General features: G+C 38.7%; 2 protein-coding genes across 2 annotated transcripts in view; both read left to right on the forward strand.

The window, feature by feature from the left end:
* The window catches only part of LOC126252816 (tRNA pseudouridine synthase Pus10), a 76,897-nt gene extending 64,859 nt beyond the window's left edge, over window positions 1–12,038 (forward strand). Inside the window, exon 9 of the mRNA XM_049953757.1 lies at window positions 11,823–12,038. Coding sequence (XP_049809714.1) covers window positions 11,823–11,861 — 39 coding nt within the window. The 3' untranslated portion in view covers window positions 11,862–12,038. The remainder of the gene's footprint in view (window positions 1–11,822) is intronic.
* A 6-nt stretch (window positions 12,039–12,044) lies between these two features.
* The window catches only part of LOC126252817 (D-threo-3-hydroxyaspartate dehydratase-like), a 135,971-nt gene continuing 121,840 nt past the window's right edge, over window positions 12,045–26,175 (forward strand). The window contains exon 1 of the mRNA XM_049953759.1: window positions 12,045–12,455. Within this exon, the coding sequence (XP_049809716.1) occupies window positions 12,449–12,455 (7 nt within the window). The 5' untranslated portion in view covers window positions 12,045–12,448. The remainder of the gene's footprint in view (window positions 12,456–26,175) is intronic.

Consider the following 26,175-nt stretch of genomic DNA (forward strand, 5'->3'; position numbering starts at 1 on the left):
TATCACCAGTTCTGTGCGGAAGCACTGCACCAATTCCATAAGAGGAGGCATCAACTTGCAATACAAGTGAACTAAGCATCGATCACTGAGCAATGCATCATTATATTTTTGAAAAGCTACTTGGCACTCATCTGTCCAAACAAAGGAGACATTCTGGCGTTGCAAAGGAGCTGCGATTTGTGCAGCATTTGGTATGAACTGAATATAATAGTTCATTTTCTCTAATACTGAGTGGAGTTCTGTGATATTGCAAGGAACTGGCAAGTCTCGTATGCCTAACAAATATGACTGAAGAGGATGTACACCTTGACTGTTTATGACATGACCAACATATTTCAACTCAGGTTTAATAAAATCACACTTGTCCAGTCTACACTTTAGTCCTGCATCAGATAACACATAAAACAAAGCATGTAAATTTGCAATATGTTCTTCAGGTGTACAACCCGCTATGAAAATATTGTCCAAATAGTTTGAACAGTTTGGTATTTGCGCAGTTAGCTATTCCAAATACCGTTGGAAAATGGTGGGTGCGGAAGCACTGCCAAAAGGCAAATGCATATATTTAAACAAGCCCAAATGAGTATGTACTACACACACTTTTTGAGAGCAAGCAGTATTTGAAGAAATGCGTTGTGCAAATCAATTTTTGAAAAGTAGCGTCCAGCGCCTAATTTGGCAATGGGGTCTTGTGGACGTGGCAGTGGATAAGTATCAATGACAGTTTGTGGGTTGACTGTAGACTTAAAGTAAACACAGAGGCAAATGTGGCCTGAAGGTTTGGGGAGCAAAACCATTGACTAGCTGATAAGGCCGCAATAACTCTGTTATCTTAAAATTCGTTCAGCCGTGACTTTGTCCCGTAATTCAGTGGAAACAGTTCTGGCCTGGCAAAATTTTGGCTGGGCATTGTCTTTCAGCATATGTGCAATAAAATTATTAGCCTTGCCTAAAACTTCAGAAAAGAGTTCCAGGAATTCATTTGGCAAGCTAGCTACACTGTCTTTTGCATTGAATGCAGACAGTGACAACACATTGTCCTGAATATTAAAGCCAAACAAATCGAAAGAAGAAAGCCCATATATGTTGTCACACTCGCGTTATTGTAGCACTGTAAAAATCACTGTTCGTATATGTGTTACATGGCAGGCAAAGCATATTTTTCGAGAATGGGAATGTCTTGTCCATTATAAGCCTTCAGTTGCGTGCTAGTTTTAGACAGGTGTGGGGGCCTAACAGTTCATATGTGCGATGATTAAGCAATGTGACTGAGGCACCCATGTCCAACTGAAATTTCACACATTTCCCACAAATAAGTAAATGAATAAACAGTCTGTTTGACTGGCGTATTACTGAAGAAACTGTACGCTTGCTAGATTTTCTAACTCCTGTTGCAGACTTTGACTATACTGCATTAATGACATGGGCCTTGTGTGAGAGTTTTGTGAATGCGCTGAATTCTTAAGTTTGTTCTGTTGCAAACATACGGATTGCACATGTTCTTTCCTACCACAAGCGTAATACTGAGCTTGTCGGGAGGGACAGTCTTGGCGTTTGTGCCGTGAATAACACCGAGGGCAAGACTTTATTCTGTTCACCTGTTTAGTGAACTGCTTACACGACGTGGAAGGTGGTTTACTCGGTGTGGCTAGTGCAAGCCACCGGTATGGAATGGCATGAACGCAAGCAAGTGACCCAACCTGGCTGCTCAATTGTATGAGCCGACAAGGCACCGGAATCGTACTGATCTAGTATTTGTACTACTTGCTGAAATGATGGATCGGACTGTTTCAAAATCTGTTCTCTGAGTTTGACATCGAGCACACTGTACACATTCACATCATGAACTTAACATCTGAATGTAAAGCAGCGCAAGAAAATTTGAATTTGCATTTCCTTGTCAGACCCTGCAAATCTGTTACCCACTCATGGTAAGTTTGTTCTGACCGTTTTGTGCAGTTAAAGAATTGATACCTAGCTGCTGCCACATTCAGTTGTTGGCTGTAATAGTTAGTTAATGAAGTGATTACTTGTTCATTAGACATTTCACTCAGAGTTTTGAATTAATCTGAACAGTGCACTTTCTACCGTGGATAACAGATATGGAAGTTTCACAGTACCTGGTACATTTTGCGGGGCGAGGGTATGGGCTTCGAACTGGGACAACCACTCGAGCCATTCCTCTTCTTGTTCAAGAAATTGTCTAAAAGGTGGTATAGCAGCTGTAGTAGGCGGTGCTCGTTCAGGCAGGCGCACAGCGTTGGCCAGTAGCTGGTGCACTGTGTTGAGTAATGCAGAAATCTGCTGCATCTGGAACTGAAACATCTGCATTAGCTGTGTGGCATCTAACACTTGCGTTTATGGCGCCTCACCGTGGGGCGAGACAGGTTGTGTCGGCATATTGGAAGTGACAAATGCAAAACCAGATAAGGCAAGCAAGTAAAATAAGGACAAGAAAAGAAAATTTGTGCAATGACAGCCTGAAAATACTGGTTAGCAAAAATGACAAGAAACTGTTAAAGCAATTAAGCACCCCTGCAAAGTAAAGACAAGAGAGAATTAAGGTGCAAGCACAATATAAACGAAAAGTTCGTGGCCATCGGGCACTGGGTTCAGAGGATACTCATCGCCAAATGTGGGGACTTGCCCACTCATTTCTTGCAGCATGCCTAAGGGATGCTGCATTCTCTGAATGCTATACAACAATTCAAGCAAATAACTTTAGTAGTTTTACTTCATTTAAATGAAATGAAATGATCTTATGGCATTGTTGGCGGGGAGGCCCCATTCGGGGGAGTTCGACCGCCGTACTGCAAGTCCTTTCTAGGTGATGCCACATCGGCGACTTTCGAGTCAATAATGATGAAAATGACGATGAATAAAGCAGATTGACAATACTTAACTTTGAAATAACAATGGTGTCGCAAACAATGGGCAACGTGCAACATAAATCCGAGTCCTCTGCTATATATGATGTTTATGCAAGTTTGACACACAGTTTGTGGATCACTAATAACTTCTATTTTTAGCACTCTCTGCTAGGCTGTGCTAATACTCTGTGAATACTGTCCCAATACTGAGCTGATGCTGAGCGAATACTGAGCAGCCGAGGCTGGCAGGAGCGGCGCTTATATTCTCCTCTTGTAGAGGCCGCTCCTGTCATGGTGCAGTCCTAATCAGCACACCATTGGCCGACGTCGTTTCATTGCCTTGTCTTCTCTTGCGTTCTTCATCTTCGTTCAGGCACTTGTGGTTATGCCAGAACAATTATTACTCCTTCTTATATGTTCTTTCAAAACAGGACCAAATCAGATAAAAATACACGATTAGTGACTTGAGTTAAAAAGACGATGCATCTTCCTTTTACTTATTTCTGTAAGTGAATGGTGAGTGCTGAGTCATGAAAAAGAGTTAGTGACCAGTTGTGATCTGATCTCTGAAAAGGTTTTGACCCTCTCTATTTATGGCCATCAGCTGGCTGCTATATTAAATTATTTCACCTACAGGATGTGTATGCCCCAGGAAATCCGGGAAAAATCTGGGAATTTTTTGATCTGAGAAAAACATGGGAATTTTTTAGAATCCCGGGAATTTTTTATTGATTTAATTTACAGTTAAATTTTTGTAATTTTGACTGGTAAGAACTGATACTCCAACAAAAAATTTTAGTTTGTCACACTGCTGCCGAAAAATACTTCAGCAAAAAAACATAAATGAGGGAATAACAACAAAATAAAATTGTAGTTGCATAGGCAATGTGCCATTTACAATAAAACAGCCTGCACACACAAGCCACTGCCGACAGCAAAATATGTCAAAGGCTTTAGGAAGAAGCCTGTGCAATACTTTGTAACAACAAACTGCTTTTGATGAGTGTGATGTCACAACTGTTTACATTTATAACAAGTTGCAGGAAGAGTATTGAGATTAGTCATTTGAGAAGCATTACTTTCAAAGTAAATTTCCTTTTTACAAAAGACGAATTATATTATGAGTTTCTTAAATGACAGAGCATTTGACTCTCATTCAAAACATAACGCTGTGAGGACCAGCCACTGAGAAAAATTTTGCACCCAGAAGACCAGCCATTTATGCCATTATTTAAAACTTATTGGCATATTTGTGTCTGATATATCTTAAAGGGTAACATGCTAAAAAAGACCGAGCTTGAATGTTAGTTTTTCATACTTATTTTGGTTCTTTCATAGATTAAAAATTATGTGACAGTGACGGCAAAAAGTATAATTATCCTTTAAAAAAGTGTGGTGAATCCTTGAGCAATTCCACACATACTGGACTTTTCTATGGAAAAGATGAAGTGCTCGTCAGAACATTTATTCAGCCAGGTAATATACAAAATGTTCAGTGCACAGCAGTGAAATTTATAATTGTGCTTGTCAGAAGTATTCAGCTGCTGCAATTTAAGCTGTGCTATTAGGATCCTGCCTAGCCACAGCCTCAGACATCCAGTATTGTAGGTAAAAGCTTGGCTTGTCATGTAGCTATACTAAATGTATATTAATTTAAACCATTAACTTGTGTGTTCACACTACTTAACAGTGATGTTGCTAGCGGCAGACTACTTTACAAGTCCTATTTTCTGAATATCTGCTGTCATTGGCTGGTGAATCACATAACATGAGCTATGATTGGCTGACAAAAGGGTGTCGCAATCTCAGTTTCATTGCTTTCAAAGTTACCATGCTGTAACTGGTGGAATTCATATTTATACTTTTGTAATACAAAAATATGCAATGTACTTATTGCTGCACATCAAAGTGCTATCCAAAATGTGTTGTTTTTTGCTGGCTTTCATTTCCTAAAGTGCCAGGAAGTCCTATGCCATTATATCATACGTTTACCATTCAAAGGATTTGTATGTTTTACAGCTCCAAGGGAATATATATTGTTGCTTAATGTGGAAAAAGTGTATTTTCACCTGGGGAAAAGTGTATTTTCACATGGAAAAAATTTATTTTTAACTATGAGATCTGGGAACTTTTTTCTTGTCTGCTTATACACCCTGACCTCATTAAATAAAGTAGAGAAGGACCGCTTATTTATTAATTTGACGAGGTCCTTCACCTTCCATTTATACATTTCCCATTCCTCTAATATATCTAATTCCACCCCCTTAGGCACTGTGAGTAAAATTTTCATAGTACTTTCAAAACTATGGACTGTATGTTTCACTAATGAAGCCCAAAAGCAGTCTTTTTGTTCAGACCGATATGTTCCTTAAATCTAGTATTAAAATTGGGACATGATCGATGTTGTAATCTATACCTCAAATGGCCTGTTGTCTGAAATCCTTCTTAGTACTGCTTGTTAAAATTTGTACCCTTAAAGTGGATTCTTGTTGTGTTTATATTTTGAGAATCTGTGTCTAAACTTCTGTTTAAATGATTCACTATTGGCATTTGTTCGAGAATACATAACTCTCATTTCATTTCTGTTTCAAATAATGGAAGCTTTTATGAAATTTGAAACTTTTGGACAGTACACCAGTTAACTGACAGTCATAGTGCCAAAGCACAATGATCTGAAGGCTGCAAGTATTTTTGTGGAAATGCATGATGCTGTTGTTAACACAGTGCAAAGTTTTAATATTTTTACCAATTATACAGTGCGGTTTTTCTACAAAATTTGGAATGATTCAAGAGTTTTTAAAATAAAAATTATAAAATTTTCAATTCTGGCAGTGCCTGGGGCTGTTGCCAGTACTATAATGCTACAGATAAGATTTTAATTTTTAATCAAATATTTAATGTTACAATTTCTGTTAAACAATATAAGGAAAACATAGATTCCTATTTGCCGTTAGGATGACCGAGGTAGTGCAGGTAGCACAGTGGACTCGCATTCGGGAGGATGGTGGCTCAAACCTGTGTCTGGCTATCCTGATTTAGGTTTTCCGTTATTTCCTTAAATTGCCTAAGGCAAGTGCTGGTATGGATCCTTCGAAAGGGCGTGGCTGGCTTCCTTCTCCATCCTTCCCTAATCCAAGGTTGTGCTCCATTTCTAATGACCGTGTTGACAGTATGTCAAATGTTAATCTCCTCCTCTATGGCATGTTAAGTAGCAGACAGGCTCAATGAAAAGACACTTACACTTTAGCTTCCAGAATGCATTCCAGTCTGAGCTGCCGGAGATGGCGGTTATGTGTGTGTGTGAGGTGTGCTTGCTTGTGTGAATGAATGTGCATTTTATTTCCTGACAAAGGCTGTAGTCGAAAGCTAATGGGTAAGTGTCTTTTTGTTGTGCCTGTCCGCAACTTAACACGTCATCTTTATGGTCAATACTAATCTTATCTCTTCCTTATATTGTTGATATTCCAGCCTGGAGTTTTCACAGTTACTCTTTATGAAAATTGGAATAACAGGGTGTATACAACCCAGGACAACAGAGAGATCCGGGAAAAACCCAGGAATTTTTTTATCCGGGAGAAAACAGGGAGAACCTGAGAATTTTTAGAATTCCTGGAATTTTTCATTGTTTTAGTTTTCAGTTAAATTTTTCTAATTTTGACTAGTGCGAACCAATACTCTAACAAAGGATATTACTGTATCCTGCTACTGCAGAATAATACTGCAGCATTAAAACATGAACGAGAGAAGAAAACGAAAATAAAACTTAAAAGGAAATGCGCCATATAAAATAACACAGTGCATGTACAAGCATCTGCCAACAGCAAAATGTGTCAAAGGCTTTAGGAACACTATGTAATGCTTCATAACAACAAATTGCATCCTATGAGCGTGACGTCACAACTGTTTACATTAGATTCGTTTAAGCAGTTACAAGTGGTCTCATGCACATGCGCAGTTGAGTCGCATATGAGTAATACCTTCTCCTGCTTCTGGCTACAGAAATGTGGCTGTTGACTGTGTAAGCAGCAATAGCAGCAACCAGCCACATGGGGTACCTGTAAAAATTTTACTGGCGCGCCCAAGCTGCCAGATTCACGCGTGCGCAGCAGGCCCGGAATTAGTGGGGGGGGGGGGTTGCAAACCGTAGTATCTGAACGGGACAGCAGTTTCGTGGGGAGGGGACAAATCTATGTTCTTCAGGGAAAAAAACCTTGTTTCACAAAGCACCTAGCATCCAGCGCACGTCGGTCTATCGATTATTCATATGTTTTTGAAATGCACCCCTGCTGGTTTTTGGACATAGTGTACGTGATGTCTCTGCCAGTGGAATCCTTGTTACATCTAGAAATGAACTTTCCTGCAGACAGAACGGGACGGGACTGTACGAGGTGAGCAGAATAAAGCCGAATTGGTGAATGCCAACTGCTGCTTGTTTACCTGGTTGATTTGCTTTGAAAATGTTCAGCGTTGTTATAATTACTAGCGAAATCCTTAGATTCAGATTACCAGAGTGGAAATAAACGACTAACAGGAATAACAAGTTAGAAAGATTATGTATTATCTTCTCAGTGTATCCAAGAAAGTGAAATTCTGAGAGAAAATTTTTGGCCAGATCGCTACACTAGACAGGGCCAGTTGTAGTCCCCGGCTAGCAGCCGCTTACATTCCATTATGGGAGTAGCATGGAAAACGCATTGTACGAACATGTAATAACGCCTACCTGGAGAATAATTGCTGGATATAAACCCGTGATTGTGGCAGGGTTAGTAAAGTTAACTGGAGAATGAGTTTTGACAGTGGTAGGAATAGTTACAGAATTAGTGATGACAAGATTGATTGTTAGAGCGAGGAAGGAGAAGAAACGGAGAAACTGTAGCATATGAATGAAATGTGAAACTATTTCCTAACATAAAGCTTTTTGATTGTAGTAGATCAAATAGGTATTTCGTATTGGTACTTCGTCAATTATATTTTTGTACTATAAAAATGATCATTATTGCCAAAGCAGTCTGGCTTATTTGGTGTGTGTTACAATTGCTGCAATATTGGAAAGGCCTATTTTGTTTAATCCAGCACACTATGACAAAAGAAACGTAATGAGATCGAGAAACCACACCAGTCTTTGGTACTATTTGTATTAACAGCTTTTTCAATATTAGATGACATTTCGATTTTTCATGTAGCAAAACATTTGACGAACTTTGATGAAGTAATAATTCTTTCGCAGAAAGGAAAGCATGCCATGTAAAGCTGCAGCGAGATTAGAGAGAAAAATCGCTAGGACCTAAGGATTGAAGAAATGTGTACTGTCTTGCCTGTCTTTTATGTCACACAGAAGAGAAAGTTATTAGCTAATAGGCAATAAAGAATCCAGATTTTCTGAAGAGTTCTTGTTCTCCCGGTTACGAATAATCCCATCAGGTATTAATTGCATCTTTTTTTTTTTTATTTTTTAGAGAGGCAGGATGTCAAACCGGCCAAATGGGAGCAGGAGAGACACTACAGGACATTTTAATTTCCACTGTCCTGAAATAGTTTGATGACATCCGTTGCAAAATATACACATTTGAGTTCCACAGAGCGGAATACAGTGACGTGCGGTATAAGAATGCTGTTTGAAGAGGCGTGGCACTGCACTTCGGCACACTTAAAGACCAAATAACATATCTTGCATTTCCTCGAAGATATACGTTTTATGTATCAGACTCTTCAGAAAGATGTGCACTACAAAATGAACTTATTTTTGAAAAGTTATTTAAAAAAATGAGCAGTCTGAGTTGTAGTGGTGGGGGGTGTAGTCTCAATGTCACTCGTGTTTATAATTAGTGATTTTTCTGTTTCCTCTTCGTTTTACTGCTCTCACGTCAAATGAAAACAAGACGGATTTCTGTGGCTGGGAGCTATCAAGTGAATTAAAATACATTCACATAATTATGGAAGGCTAAAATATGTTATTAGTTTCAGATTTTATTTTATTTCCACATTTCTGACAGTGAGGCATTAATCGCTTTGCTAAAGAAATTGAGCTTTTTTTTTATCTTTTCCACTGAGGCAGCCAATTTATTTGAAATGAAGTGTTTACCACACTATTGGCTAGTTTCAACTGTTTGCTGCATTTCAGGTGCACATTTTCACCATCTAGCACATATGGCATAATGCCATAATAAAGAACCAAACATGAGATACCACAGTTTGGTACTCCAAGAAAATTTACATCCCAAAAACCATACCGAAAAACTTAATATCAGGTCGAGGCCTACGTCATTGGGAATCTGTACATACAAATGTGCTTTAAGGCGAACTATGCATTTTAGTATGGTTCACAAAATTCCGATGCTCTTGGGGCATCCTCTGATGTCTTGTTTCTTACATGACATTATGTAAGTAAGATCTTTAAATGTTTCACGCGTACAAACAAACAGGCTTCTTACGTCACCATAGCTGCACAAGCGCGGTGATGCCTCTTTATCTGGTGCACTCTGGCAACTGCTGAAATGAATCTATTTCTAACAGGTCGTAGGAAAATATTGTGAATTGTGGTTCGAAAAGCATTATTTTCAAAGTAAATTTCCTTTTATGCAAGATGAACTATGTGTGAGAATGTATGATGAATTTCTTAAATCACAGAGCGTTTGCTCTCATTTAAAAATCCAACTCTTTGATGACGAGCCATTTAGAAGAATTTCGAGTCCAGAAGATCAGAGATTTATATTGGTATTAAAAATTTTACTGGCGTATTTGTGCGATGTAATTTAAAGTGTAACATGCCCTAAACAGATCTACATTATGTATGAAAGAATAGCTTCTCATGTAGCTTATTAATCTTAGAGACAAATATTATATTCGAAAGCTTTGCTTTCCTTGTAGCAACAGTATGTATAGTAACTTAAACCATTAACTTTTCCTGTAGGTGGAATTCAAATTTGTACTTTCATAATACAAAAATATGCAGTGTAATGTTACTGCATATCAAAGATCCTTCCAAAACATGTTTTTCCCCCTGAGTTTTGTTTTCCAAAGTGCTGAGAAATTCTATGGTGCTGTATAAAACTATATCCATTCCAAGGATTGATAAGTTTTACAGTTCCGATGCAAAGTATACTGTCACTTAACATGGAAAAAGTGTATTTTCTCCCAGGAGAAAATGTGTTTTTCACCGGGACATCCGGGAAAAATCAGGGAATTTTTTTTTTCCTTGTCCACGTATAAACCCCGAATAATATTAAAAGCTTTTACAATAGGAAAATTTGTGACGTTTCTATGCAAATGTAATTGTGAAATTAAGAGGCACACACTAAGAGGTACTATTTGAAATAAGCAGCGTCACACCGATACATGAACACATATTGAGCACTGATAGTACCTATCAAGTACACTCAACCACATTTACTAAGTTGACCTACTGTATGGAAGCCAGTTGTGCCAAGGACAGACTGTTGAAATGTGTCCCATAAAGACAGAACAAAACTTTTGAATATTACAATCACATGATAAAGAGGTATGTTCATATTTTTCATTGATGATGTTCTTTTTGGGGTACGGAGTGGTTCAATAATGAATAGTTCGAAAATAGTCTCCATTAAGGAATATATGTACAACTGTGACAGGGAACTAAATAAATAACTCATTACCGGTATTCAGCTAATTTTGTGAAGTTTGTAATTTAACAGGCTGATTTACTGTATCTTTAACTGTGTATTTGTATGTAAATATGGAATTTTGTAGAAACAATTCCAATGTTTGTATTTTGAGAGATAATAGGATTCATATGAAACTTGGAATACAAAAGTTCCTTTACTTTTAGAAGATAGAGGCCTACATGTAGTAGTTGGTTCCCCACCAGGCACCTCCCCAATCGGGGTATAGTAGGATGCCTACCATATACTGAGCCAAACGAATATGCAGAAGGGATCAAAACTACCAATTCCCAGGCTAACAGTATAATCTTGCTTTGAAAATTCTAAAGGTATCTTGGCCTCCCAGTACATCACAATTAACAGAAATTGGTAGATACAACATTGTTAAACACAATATTACCAAATAAATCACAGAAAGATTTCAAACAGTAATTACTATAACCAAAAAAGATAATTAGTAAGAACTACAAGAACACCATGTGTTTTCTTCTTTTTAACTGAATTGAGGATTCCATCTTGTTTGCAAAAATGCAATCAGCTGCATTAGGAACTATAAACATAGCATCAGCTAACCAGTCTGAGAAAACAACAGAAATCAGATTCCAGGGCAAATCAATCAATGTTGGCATATTGAGGGAGGGAAAATAAATAGGAGCATTCTGTAAATATTCAGCTTCAAGGAAGACAACTCAGAAAGTCACATTTGTAAATCCTTTATTTACAATGACCGGTTTTGGTAAAACAGGGTTACCATCATCTAATCTCAATAGAGGCTGATACAAGTGTCCAATTCAAACTGTAAATTTACTCCACCCAAGAGTTTCCCCTTCCTCTGTCCGGTCACCCCTCCCAATCCACATCATCATTGTCATGCTTTGCACCCCACTGCCTGGCTCGGGCACCCTTGCATCACGTGCGTAGCGCGGGCACTTGTCACCCCTCCCTCCCACATGGCCACCAAACCTGGTGCTGCCCTCTGAGCCACTAGCTACCCACTTTAGCTCTTCTTCCTTTCTCTCAACTCTCTCAACTCTCTCACCCTCCACCCGACAAAACCCCCACCCCGTCCTAGACCATCTGCCAAAACGCAATGTTTTATGTCGAGCTGGGACAATGTCTAGGCATAGGCAGGTGTGTGTGTGTGTGTGTGTGTGTGTGTGTGTGTGTGTGTGTGTGTGTGTGCGCGCCTGTCAGTTGTATGGGTGAATATAAATGTTTAAAAACTTTTGTGTTAGATGTTCATAGAAAAAAAAAAAGCTTGTGTCTGCCGAAATTTTATTAATGACATTAAATGGTATTTTCTTTCTTTTTATAGGATATAATGGTGGACTGGCCACCACAAATCAACAGCTGATAGTGCAGAAATATAGGTCTGCATTTCTATTGTAATGGTGAAATTTGTTTTGAGAAAAGGGGACTATTTTCATGAAAATTTTATTAGGCATGTTGAACATAAATGATGGTATTGTATTTATTGTGGTATCTTTGTGAAATGTTTGCTGGTCAACTAAAATTTATATGTATATCCTCATTAGCGGAGTTTTGGTTATTTCTTTATGTATAACATCAAGCCTTTTCCTGGGGACCAAGTAAGTATATTGTGTGTAGACATTTCTACCAGTCATTTTTTGTAAGTAGCTGAGGAAAACATACAACAAAGACATTAGGAACGGCATAAATCAAAGCAGGCTGTTATGATCCAGACTGACTTTATCTTAAGCCAAGTGATACTTGAGTAGTTATCAGTTTGTGAGAGGTGCATTAAGAAAGCTCTTATCATTTGAGATTTATCTGTTTGACTCCCATGTTAACAAGGTACCAACAGTGGTTTATCTGCTTTTGACATGTGTAGTTGCAAAGAAAGCTGAAAGTGTTTTGTGTTGATTTATCTTCGTGAGGTTGTTCTGGTGTGACGCTTGTTTCTGTTGCTGTCGTAGCAAAATGGAATGTAAGTATGATGTGAAATATAATGAACAGCGCTCTCATAAAGTAACAGAAAAATAAATGTATAATTACGTGTTATTTATTTGCTGGCTTACTTTCTGAAGCAATTGACAAAGTAATTGCTGAAATTTACCAATAAAATGAATATAACTAGTTTTTTTCCCCACTAGTATCTGTATTGTGGAACAATTTGTTCCTTCTTTTAAGAAGACTGGTCATGTCTAATCTACATTTTATGCACTGTGTGTAAAATTAAATACTCAGTGTAATGCAGTAACTAAGAGAAAAATCATATAACATTAAAGGGTTATAAAGTAAAATAAATAAGTGAAAGGAAGGCATAAAAAGGGAACAATTTAAATTATTGTCTGAAAAGTTTATATTGAAATTAGTTTAACATGAAGAATGAATTTTATACTCAGTCTCATGGCACAGGTTTGTATTCTTCCTTCAGTTAATAAATTGTCTAATTTTGGTAAACATTTCTGGAATACAGTGATCAATTAATTGTTATATTTAGATTAAAGTTCAGTCTTGATCACGTTATGTCTGTTTTAATGAGTAACCGGTTTCGGTTTTTTCTATAAAACCATCTTCAGACCCATTGGCTCCTTTGGGCTGGTAGGTGGAGCTCTCCTTGATGCTGTGCAGTCAAGAAAAGCAGTGATAAAGATAGGAAATACAATTATAGAACACATGACAATAGCTACTTACGTTTTGGTTTCATGTGCACTGTTGTGAAGAATGAGGGGTGTCCACAGTATGCTTTTTGTTTGAAAATACTTTCTGTTGAATGTATGCTACCTGGCATATTGAAGAGTCTTTCAGAAATTGCTCATAAGAATAATGTGGTGGAACCAAGAGAATATTTTTCTATAAAACTAAATCAAATGAAAGAACAAAAAAATCATGATTTTCTGAGCAGCAGAAGTCTCAAATAAAGCACTTCTAGTGTCCTACAATCGAGGTTACTGAGCAGCAAAATGTAACAAAACCCATAAGATTGCAGAAGAACTAAATCTACCATGTGTTATTGACATGGGTGTCCATTATACTTGAAGAGTCTATGACAAAATGGCTTTAACCCATTCCTTTGTTTGACACTACAATTAGTCTTCAAATTCAAGATTTTGGAGATCTTCGTGAATGAATTACAAAAGAAATTAGAGTGAGGAATTTTGGTTTTCAGCTTGATGAGATTGTTGGTAGCATTAGAGATGCTCTTTTAATTTGCTATGTGCAATTTGTTGATGAAAAAAGTAACAGAATGATTGAAGATCAATTTTTGTAAGGAAATAAGTACAGGTACGGCAGGCAAAGATTTGTTAAAAATAATGGACAGCTTCATGACAGAAAATCAAATTAACAGGGCTCACTGTGTCGCTATGTGTGCTGATGGTGCATGATCCATGTTAGGGTGGTACAGTGGTCTAAAAGCACTTATCCATGGCAAAACTTCTGATATTATGTGGATCCATTGCATTATCCACAGAGAAGCACTTGTTTTGCAACATTTGAGAATTAATCTGCGACAAGTACTGCAAACTGTCATAAATGTGGTGAACTTTATTAAAACTTACCCACAGAAAGATCTTTTAGACAAATGTGTCACAATGTGGAGTCTAAAGATACTTTTTTTTCTTTATTTTATATCAGCATTTGTTTTCTTTCCAAGAGAAGTGTATTATCATGCATTTTTGAACTTAAGCAAGAAGTCTGTTCTTACGTGCAAGAAGAAAATTGCATCAGTGCTAAATGCTTTCAAGACACTGAGTTTCTATTAAAGGTTATTTATTTTTGTGATATTTTTGAGAAATTAAACTCACTGAATAAGTGTCTGCAAGGAAGTGAAACTCAGTTCATTCATATTATTGACCAAGTTCTGATCTTCAAAGGTCTTCGTTGAAAGAGAAAAATGAATGATGGAGGAGAAAGAGACTCCTTGTTCGCAGTGTTTTATAAATGAAAATTTAGAATTTTGTCTATAATTGAATTCATCTGAACTTTGTTCATTTTGAAAAATACTTGCCTGAAAACTGTGATGGAATTCATTGGATTTGAAACCCCTTCGGCAATGATTCTTCTTCTGAGTTCAATAATGCAGAAGAGAAAAGAGTTGATAAAACTTTCCTCAGATGCTTCACCAAAAGTGAAGTTTTCATCAATGACATTGCCAACATTTTAGTGCACAGTAAAAAAAGAGTTTCTAGGCTTGAGCAAGACAGAACTAAAGGTATTAATTCCTTTTGCAATCTCCTATATTTGCCAGAGTGGCTTTTTGACAGTTCACATCAAGAATTTTTGTGGAGAAGGAGATGAGGGTAGATGTATCTCATCTGGGGCCAAGATTTGACAAGTTATGTAATGAGGAGCAAGCTCAAGTGTCACATTGAGGTGAGTAGTATTTTATTTGTAACTTTTTAAATTAATTATTTCAGTTTTTATAATTTATCATACCAGGGAGCCACAAAAAGAACATAATTTGTTAGAGGAGCAGGAACTCAAAAAGATTGAAAACTGTGGTACCAAGGGTATAAACATTGTATAGAGTATGAATATATGCTCTGTAAGAGTGGTGGATTACTTCGAATACTAGGTATCTCTCGTCATAGCATCATCGATATACTTACCATTTACCAACCACCTCTTGTTTTCGCTGCGTAAATCATTTGTTGCTAAGAGACTTGACACAACTGCACAGGTTATTGCCGACTTTCATACAGTCATTGTTATTACAATAGAAACAGTGATAAATGTGTGCTATGTAAGCAGATTTACACATGTAAGATACACAACGAAAGTAAGTATGTAACAATATGTAATGCAGTATCGTTCCATTTACACCAAAATAACAGATCTGCTTATTATTAGTTTTGAGACACAGTCAATTAAATGTTTTACAAAGCCTTAAAAATCAACAGTTGGATTTCAAAAAATTGGTTTCATGTATTTCAGAGGTTTCCATATTACTAGACCATGAGGGCCGCATATCGAGTTTTGAATCCTAGTAGGGGCCAGATAACATATTTTCTCATAAATTGAGGAAGAAAATTGTAAAGAAATTTATTGTTATGTAAGACATACACATACACATTATTCAGTGAAAACCTCAGATACATTTTGTTATTCTTAGTAGGGGAGACTGTTGCACCTTCAAACAATTTTCATGGTTTCCCCTCCAGCCATCCATGTAGTAGAAGTTTATAGTATTTGCTTATTCCATTCATGAATAACAGCATTCACTTTCCAAGTAATGCAATCGTTTTCTGAAACTAAAAAAATTACTCCAGAAAATTAAGATTTTTCCAAATGTGAAAACGTGTTCCAAAGTACAACATGGTCACATAATGAGGAACAAATAATTCTATAGTAATTTAAGATTGTTGCAATTGATAAAATCATATCAATGTGTATTTACTCATCTATAAGCTACATTATTACACAATTACTCACAAATAATCAGTAAGTGAAATTAATTGAAGCATAAATATTAGGCCTACCAAAAACTGCTTGCAAATTAAATACCTTTTGAAACTGAAATTATTGAAGACTAATTCATATTTCCATTAGCAAGACAAGTAAAATTATTAAGTCATTGATGAATCTCAGTTAATTTGCAATTACCACGTGTTTCCTGGTGAAAGACCTGTTTCAAGGTACAGGATAGTGCATGACCAATGAAGTATGGTGTAACCATCCATACGTTATTATTATAACAATTTTAAAAACTATATAGAACTTTGCTTGTGTTAAAATTATGTAAATGAAGAATTGACAATATATTCCAAATAGCAGAATACAGAACTTAAATGTGGAGAACTCTTAAATATTTATAAATGCTGCACAAAGTGCACCCTCACATCTAGCAACAACAAGAACAGTAGAAAATGGTGGAAACTGCTTATGGTTGTCTCTAGTGCACATTCCTTCATGTGTTTCTACCATCAGGCACTAGACAGAATTAGTGGCTAAAGTACATCATGTGTTCTTAGGTACAATATCCTCTAGGTGGGCCTAGAACACTCTCCCCTACACCCAGTGAGGGGTATGAAATTTATCATTCGCACTCAAAATTTTCTCGAACTGTGGCTCCAACTTAGTCAGTTGTATGAATACAGTATCTAATAAATGTCCCATCATTGAGGTTAGGTATGTATTTAGATGTTGTAAATTTTAGCAGAGCAAATGTTTGTTCACACTTGAAGATAGTACCAATTACAAATAACATATATCATGCAAGGTCATTGAGCTTGTAGTTTTTTTTTTTTCTTCTGGAAGAAACTTGTGATGTTAAAAGTATTTCCTTCTTTAAACCTGCCCTTCCTGGTGTCATCAGTTAGCAGAACAATGATTCCATTTGCAGTGCTGCCTAAACATTTTCCACTTAGCAAGGAAAGAGATTCTGGCAATTTCAGTAACTTGGAGTGAGGACCTAAATCTGAGAACATGGAAGATAAATCTTTCTTCAGATAACCAACAAATTTAATTGTGAACAAATGTGGAAAACATGAACCATGTTGAACATTCAACAACTGGAAATTGATGAAGTATGAGAAAATTTTGTGCCTGACATTGTGTTCAAAAGAGTATCAATTTCTGTCTGGAAGCTACAAGATGTGTGTAAAAATTGAAATGCAGTGTAACATCAGCCAAGAAAGCTAGTTTCCATAGCCATTCTTTGTCCGACAGGACTTCCAAAGGACTGCTTTTCTCATTGAGAAATATTTCAATCTTTATTCTCAAAGAAACTGAGCTTGGCAAAATTTTACCATGTGTCAACCGCATTACTGCCATGTGGTATGAGATATCACTTGACAAAGATTCTACCTCTTCTAGGAAAGACTTCAGTTGACAGCGTTTGAGTCCATGAGATCAAATGAAATTGACAGCATAAATTGCAGCCTTCACAAAACAGAACACATCCACTGACTTTGCACAAAGGCCTTCCTGATGAGCAACATACGAGGGTAGTTTGAAAAGTTCTTGGAACAGAATAGAAAAAAAAAAAGTATTTACATCACTGAAACATTTTTTTTTTATATTTTTCAATGTAGTCTCCTTGTAGATTAATGCACTTGGTCCATCGATGTTCCAGTGCCTTGATCCCATCTCGAAAATGAGTTTCCTCCAGGCCTGCAAAATAGTTGTCAACTCCAGCTATCAATTCTTCAATTGAAGTTAATCTTCGTCCACCAAGAAAAAATTTTAGTTTTGGGAATAGATGGAAGTCTGACGGAGCCATATCAGGTGAATAAAGCGAGTGTGGCAACAATTCATACCTTAGTTTGTGTAATTGTGCCATGGCGAAGACACATGTCCGGGCGCGTTCTCTTGATGGAAGATAACTTTCTTCCTTGCTAAACATGGCCTTTTTTCGCGTAGCTTTTGTTGCAGTGAGTCCAGGAGGTCAACATAGTATTCTCCAGTAATTGTTTGCCCAGTGGAGAGATAATCTACAAACAGAATCACCTTCGCATCCCAGAAAACTGATGCCATGATCTTTCCCGCCAAAGGAATTGTCTTTGCCTTCCTTGGTGGCGGAGAATCAGCATGTTTCCACTGATTTGACTGTTATTTTGTCTCTGGGGTATAGTAGTTCGTCAAAGTTTCATCTGTGGTCACAAACCAGTGCAAAAAATCTTGTCTGTTTCTCCTAAAATGCGCCAAACATTGTTCCGATATGTTAATTCTCATGCGTTTTTGATCCAGCATCAAGAGTCGCGGCGCCCATCTTGCAGATTTTTTTTAATTTCTAATTCTTCAGTTAAAATGTGATATACCCTTCCAGATGACATATGGGAAGCGTGAGCAATTTCACGCACTTTCAATCGGCGATGCTCCATGACCATTTTGTGCACTTTTACAATGTTTTCTGGAGTAGTGACACATTTTGGCCGACCACTGCGCGGATCATCATCTAAGCTCTCTCGACCAAATTTAAATTCAATTGTCCACTTGGCAACAGTTGAATATGAAGGAGCAGAGCCCTCCAGCGAATTCTGGAAATCGGCATGAATGTCCTTTGCTTTCATACCTTTCTTTACGAAGCACTTAATCACTGCTCGAATCTCGATTTTTACCATCTTCACAAATCACTACGAGGGAACAACAAAAGAGCCACGTCACTCCCACAGCCCTTTCCCTAGAGCACTGAAGTGACACGTGTTTATAGGCAACAGTTCAGTGAATATCACGTGAACAACTCGTTGCACTAGCACTGACCTCTCGTGGTGATTCCGAGAACTTTTCAAGCTAGCCTTGTAGTGTATCTTACCTTCATATTTGCGGCATGTGCTGGGGATGGACAAAAACGTGGAAACACCAAAAATATAACTTATTGCCAGGAAAACCATTGGCATTCTAACCAGTTTCCTGTCATCACGCAATAGATAAATACAGGTCGTGTATGGTTTTGAAGGGTATCTTATAAAGTGTTCCCTGCTAAATAGTTGCAACTGCAGATAACAGTGATGGAGGTGGACATCGATCACTCACCTTTTTGTTCATAGTAGGCTACAAAGACTCAGTAACATTGACATTTGGTGATTGTGGTCTTCAGGGGAGACGTGACAATTCATCCTCAAGGTCACAAAACCAGTCCTGGACGATGTGAGCTGTTTGAACAGAGGCCTACCGTCTTGAAATACAGCATCACCATTGGGGAACAAATGTTGTACCATGTGATGGACCTGATCAGCTAAAATGGTCACATAATCCCAGGCAATAGTGCTACTTTGTAAGAGTACGCACGGGGCCCATGGAATACTGTAATATGGATGACCAGATCACTAAATCCAACCATGTTTCACTCTCGCAACATGAATATCCATAAACTGGAAACAATGTGAAACAAGACTCAACTGACAAAATGACTTTCTCTCATTGCTTGATAGTACAGATTTTACAGTTTCAGCACTACGTTTTATTCTTACAGCATTAGCATCACTGATGAGCGGTTTTGGAATTCAAGTCCGCTTTACAATTCCCTGCTTATAGAGCTTCCTTCGTGCTGTTTGGATGGTGACAGAGTTCTCGAGTACAACATACAGTTCGCCGGCCGTGATGGCCGAGCGGTTCTAGGCGCTAAAGTCTGGAACCGAGCGACCGCTACCGTCGCAGGTTCGAATCCTGCCTCGGGCATGGATGTGTGTGATGTCCTTAGATTAGTTAGGTTTAAGTAGTTCTAAGTTCTAGGGGACTGATGACCTTAGAAGTTAAGTCCCATAGTGCTCAGAGCCATTTTGAACAACATACAGTTCTGAAGTTACTTTTGCAGCTGTCGTCCTCATATTTTTCGTCACAATACTCTCTGATGTTATCACTCGACAAACACTAGTGTCAGCGTTGTGACTTTAGTGGATGACATATTTTCACTTTCCCTGTATGCACCACATACGATTTCTCTTGAAACACCAAACACTTCAACTACTTTGAGTAAGGAAGCACTCACCATACGACCACCAACGATTTGCCCAAGTTCAAGTTCGCTTAGCTCCGACATAATGTAGTCGTGACTACACAGAACACTGTTCCGACCATAACTGACATTTCCGACGTATTGAAGACATTTCACAGGTGCTGTTCGTGATCAAATAAACAGCACAGCCTGCAGGCTTCGCTAGCATCTGCATTTATGTTGAAGCATGCATTTCTCTCAGCGTTTCCGTAACTTTGTACAATCTCTGTATTTCTGCCCCCATCTGTACCCTGGTACCTTTGAAATCTGTGTTAATATCTCAAAAAAAAAAACACGACTTGAGCAGTATCGGAGAAGCCTGCAGATTTGTCTAGGGCTGTTTAGTACCAACAACATCTAGATACCCTTTTTCTTCATTGTCTGGATAAATTACAAACAATATCTTTAGTTCAAACCGCCACTGCATTTGCGGAAACAGTGACTGGTTTACAGTGTTTGGTCTTGTCAGGAAACAGTTCTTTAGCTGTAATTAAAATGGACCTCATTATCAAACTGTGCTCCATGCAGTTTTTCTTAGGGGGGACGAGTATTTTATTCCTTAATAACAGCAATAACTACGTTACAGATAATACACATTGGTTTATTGTGTTTATAACGAAATATTCCACTCATTATCCACTTTTATGTTTTTAGTTTGAATGGATGTGTTTCACACGTACCCAAAATGAAGAAACCTTGAAATAACAATAGACAGAAATGAGTGGGAAGAATCGCACACAGTTTTGAAAAACTTTCGCTCGAGCATGGTAAGGTGTGTGTGACCCGTGGGCTGTATATTGGAGACCCCTGGACTCAATTGTTACTGTACATACAACACCGAAAAAAAATTGTTTCCAGTTCGCACAAGATTTATTGTTGCAACAGTGCATATAGAGTACATGAATTGATTACAGTTATCAATAGCACAAGCGGTTCTGATGTACAGGTTCTGACCCTTGCTGAAACACCCATTTTAGTACGTAGTGTAGCCTCCTCAGGTGACAATAAAGACACTGACTCTGGCATCAAGTCGATCATACAGATAGCGAATACTGTCCTGGCATACATTATGCCACGCCTGCTCGACCTGTTCACGTAGTTCTACAAGTGTTGGTTGAAGAGTCACACAAGTCACTTCTCGACCCATCATGTTCTACATGTGCTCCATTGGAGGCAAGCCAGAAGATCTTGTTAGCCAGGAAAGTTGCTGCACGTCTTGCAGAGCACATTCAGTTTCACGGGCATTGTGTGGGCGAGCATTATACCATAGGAATAACACGTCACGTTTCTGTTGCAAGAAAAACAGAAGAACAGGTCTAACAACATTCTGAATGTACCAAACGCTGGTTAGCGTCCCCTCCAGAAACACCAAAGACGAACGAGAGTTGTACCTTATTGCCTGGCTTGGGGTGGGGCTAGAGTATACAAATACACTCTACGAGACAGCACGCTCCAGGACTACATCATGTGCACAAGCGGCGATTACATGCTTGCAGGCAGAATCTGCTTTCATCGCTGGAGATCGTGGCGTGCCATTCCATCTTCTAAGTGATTCTCTGATGTCAGCAGTCGAGCTATGTACATCGATGCTGTGGATTGAACGGAAGACCGGCTAGAGATGTGCATGACCATAGTCCCACTGCTAATAGCTGTTCCACGACAGTTCATGTAGATACTTCTGGGCTCACAAGCCCTCTTTTCTGTGCTTGTGGTATCTGTACAATCTGCCACTGCTGCCCTTACAGTATGACAATCCTGGCTGGCCTCCGTGCTGTGTGGACATCCAGGACCTCGCCTATGGGTGTGATAATGTTCGCATAACTACTGTTACCAGCATCACTGCACAAGTGACGCAGCACGTCCAACTTGTGTGGCAGTAGTCCAAAAGGATCATCACGCCACTCGGAAGGCCACAGTTTGGCCCACTTCAAACTCACTCAGTTGGCTGTAGGAAGCACGAGCGTGCCTCTGTGGCATGGTGGTCCGCTTGCTTCACATGTTTACATCACTCTGAGCCTTCTGGCTGTGAGCATTCCCTGTTAATTCCACATTAATTAAAGGGTAGACACAGATGGCTCTCTGGTAGCTATGTTACTAAGCTGTCTGTTGGTAGACGACGTTGAAACCATTATCAGTACATCTGTGTGCCATCATCGGATCAAAATCGATGTCGTCTTTTCAGATGTACTAATTTTTTCCGGCATTTTGTATTGAGATATGAGATCCATAATCGTGCCACCTTCCCTGGAGAATATTGCACATTCGTTATTCAGCAATTAGAAAGATTTTATGGATTTTCTTCCACAAACTACAAGTAAATCAGACATACCGTGTGCTAATTCCAATTTAGTGCTTCAAAATACTATATACAGTGTGAAAGATCATAACCAATGCTTCTGAATAAAATTGTAAACAAAAAAATCTAATTTATATAACCGTTTTATCTTCATCAGAGTCCTTTGAATTGCACAGTCACATTGCTTGACAAACTGTGGTAACATTTATATTATTCCCTTTGTATCAGGTGTATTTCACGTAATGTGAATATATCTATCCACATATATACGAATGAAACCACTTTAAGGTGCAGGGGGTACTTCCATATGTACCACAGCTTCTTCCCATTTCATTCGCATATGGAGAGCGGGAAGAATGTCTGCCTAAATGTCTCTGTGCATGTGTTAATTAGTGTAGCTAGTTTTTCGGTCCGTGCCAGATACGAAGGGTGTTGTATATTCCTAGATTCTTCGTTTACTACTGGGCTATAACTAAGCTTTCGTAGGATAGTTAGTGTTGCCTTCAAACGTCTGCCAGTTAAGGTTTTTTAACATCACCTTGACGCTCTTTCGGCCAAAAGCCTTGCCCCAGTAGTAACACTGGTTCCCATAAGAAGTTAAACGCTGTCAGGCTTGGCTATCACTTGGATGTGTCACCATCCGGGTCTGCCGAGTGCTGTTGTCCAGCATGGTGCACTCAGCTCTTGTGAGGCCAATTGAGGAGCTACTTGATTGAGTAGTAGTGACGCCGGTTACGAAAACTGACAACGGCCAGGAGAACAGTGTGCTAACCACATGCCCTTCCGTATCCGCATCCTGTGACGCCTAAGGCCTGAGGATGACACGGCGGTCGGTCGGTGCCATCGGGCCTTCAAGACGTGTTCAGACGGTGTTTGTTTGTTTGCTTGCTTGACACTCTTTCACGGGTCAAACAATTCTGTGTGTCAGTTCGTGCTGCCCTTCTTTGCATACATTCATTATCCCCAATTATTCCTACTCGGTAACAGTCCAGCTCCAGCACACTTGAACAACTCCAGGATGGACTGTACGTGTATTTGTAAGCAACTTTCTTTCTAGACTCACTGCGTTTTCCAGTATCCTAACAATGAATCGAAGTCTACCACTTGCTTTACCTATGTGATCATTCCATATGCTTCCCAGTTGTTACACCTAGTTATTTTTACTGATTCCAGTTGTGATTCATTAAGAGTGTAATCATAAAATATTACGTTTTTTCGTTTTCTGAAGTACACAGTTTTACATTTCTCAATATTTAAAACAAGTATCCGGTCTTTGCACCACTTTGAAATCTTGTCAAAACCTGAGGGAATGTAAGTGCAGTTTTTTTCCGGCAGCACTTCTTCACAGACAGCCACTTTGTATGGAGAAAGTCTGACGTTGCTATTATTACTTTCTGCTGGGTCGTTAATATACGACATTAACAGCAAGGGTCCCAACATAATTCCCAGGGGTTCGCATTGAGTTACTTCTACTTTTGTCGATGACATTCCATCCAAAATAATGTACTGCATCCTCCGTACCAATAAATTCTTAAACCAGTCAGAAATTTCGCTCGATACCCTCATATGATCGTGGATTAAGTTTTGCCCATTTAGATGGGTAGTTAATCGAAAAATTTACATTTCTCATGTATTTGTACCAAATATAACAATATTTAATACTGAAGTAAGCATATATTCGCCGTTATCTCGTAAACGTCTCGTTTCAGACACAACTTTACTGACTTTTTGCTTCTGTTGTCCTACACTTTCAGCCATGCCAGATTTCGCTATTATTATAATACACTCCACATTGTGTTCGTAACTATCAATGTAGCTGCCGGTCAGATTTTCTGCTCAGATAGCAAAATAAATTTCTGACAGATGTCAGCACCAATGCACAATTATTGTTATCTACAGATAATGTAATCTGGAGTAGTATGACAATAACTACGTGACGTCTCCGAACAAGGAAAATATCAATGCCTATAGCTGATTAAGGTGACCGTAATACAAGTGCTAAGCGCTTTTTCAGATCTTAAGCCGAAAGGATTCCTAATCTCCAGCACACATATAGACGAACAATGAATGTACGTATTTGCATGAGCTGCTTGACTGGAAACTGTTGCTATTGGAAAACACGAATGAGGAAAGGGTCATCCAAACGCTGGAAAAAAAAAAAGAAAAAACCAAGAAGGTGCTGTGGAATGCCCTTGTCAGAATTTGTGGCAGTACTGGGGAGGGGAGATTCATAAAATTACTTTAGTTCGAATGCTACACCAGCGTCTGTTTCATCATTTCCACCTGAAGGTTCCTTAGCAGTTCTACACGAGTAACTCTTGACAGTTTGTGCTACTTCTGCAGTACTGCGCTGGCCAAAAGTGGTTTATTACTTGTGGCACTGTTCACTCTTGTTTTGTGTTTGCACGGAACTGTTTTATTGGTCTGCTTCAGCTTTTCCAGCACATAATAGAAAAAATAGGACAAGACACTTTTTGATGAGAATGATAAGATTGGAAAAAGATTATAGATGATCTGTGCAACTGGTTGTGTGCTGATGATTAGTGCCAACCATTGTCGTTCCATCTTCTAGATAAAAGGCAATTTCCAAACAGCACATTCGATATGGAATGGTGTAGTGGAGTGATAACAAAAATGACATTTCGCTCCTCAACCTCGACCGCCCAAGGGGCCAACGTTGATGTGTAGGGAACGCTGATGCTTCTGACGCATTGTCAAACGTTGGAACCGGCTAGCTTCAATACGAAGAATGTCCACAGAATTGTGGTTGGCACATGGCAGACATACGAGTGCTCGCACACTATAGTTCTTCATCGCTACCGATTGGAAGACTTTCGTTGCTGGTGTTCTGCGTCCTGTCACTGCCAGCGTTAGACATCAAAGAATACTCTGTGCAGTCGCGGTGAAGTAGCAGTCATTTGCGAAGACTATGGTTCTTCTAGATAAGCTGCCTTCTGACTACTTGTGTTAGAATCAATAATGAAGCAATCATGGACGCTGCCTACCACTTTTGCGAATAACAACTTATAGATCGCTTAATGCCTTTTTTTAAAATATTTCATAACGTTTTCTTGTTTTCCTCCTCTACTTTACCTTTTTTTAAATTTATTTCTTGATATTAAATATCGACATCTTAAAATTGGGAAAAAGTTCCTTCTTCAGGATTAGGACATTCTTTATGGTCCAGTAAAGACCATCATAACTCCAAAGAGTGTCCTCGCTCCTCCTTGAATTCCAACTTGTATTTATTCCCTGTCAGTGTAAATCAAGAAAGTTTATTGAAAACTTTCGGAACCAGTCAATGTATCTTCTCCTGCACCTTTGTCGCATGATCCAGTGATGCTGTTGCGGACAAGATTGGAAGCCTGTTATGTTCGGAGTGGCTGTGGTTATCAGATAGTGAGTGACATGAGCGACTTACCAAAGATACGAACAGGAACGTGCGCTTTTCCGGCTAGAAAATGACGTTCAAGTCTATGTGGTAGGGTTTGTTCTGGTAATTAAATCCAGTTTCTTCTCTGTCCATGACCAAACTGCACTTTCTTGAGAGCATGTGAATCTACGTCTATCTGCCAACTGAAACTATCTGCACAGATGATTAGGTATTAGAGTGATGTTGCGTAACTTCTGTCTAGTTGGAATCTTGCTATACGAGGGTATTTCGGAAAGTAAAGATACACCGTACGCCAGGGGAACAGAAGAGTTTTGGCGAGCAAGTTGGCCACACTGGTGTTAACCTTGAACCGTTAGCTTTCTCCTCGCGGTCGTTCGGCAGTTGAACGTTGCTTCTGGTTGGAGTAGGTCGTGTTTAAAATGGCTGCGCCGATTCAGAATCCCGCCAAATGCGAAGTGCGCTCCGTCGTACGTTTTCTTCATGCAAAAGGTCAGCGACCAGCGGATATTCACAAAGAAATTGTTTCTGTTTATGGGAGCATTATGAATCGACAAAATGTAACGAAATGGTGTCGTCAT

This window comes from Schistocerca nitens, chromosome 4 (genome assembly GCF_023898315.1).
Source record: "Schistocerca nitens isolate TAMUIC-IGC-003100 chromosome 4, iqSchNite1.1, whole genome shotgun sequence".
NCBI lineage: Eukaryota > Metazoa > Arthropoda > Insecta > Orthoptera > Acrididae > Schistocerca > Schistocerca nitens.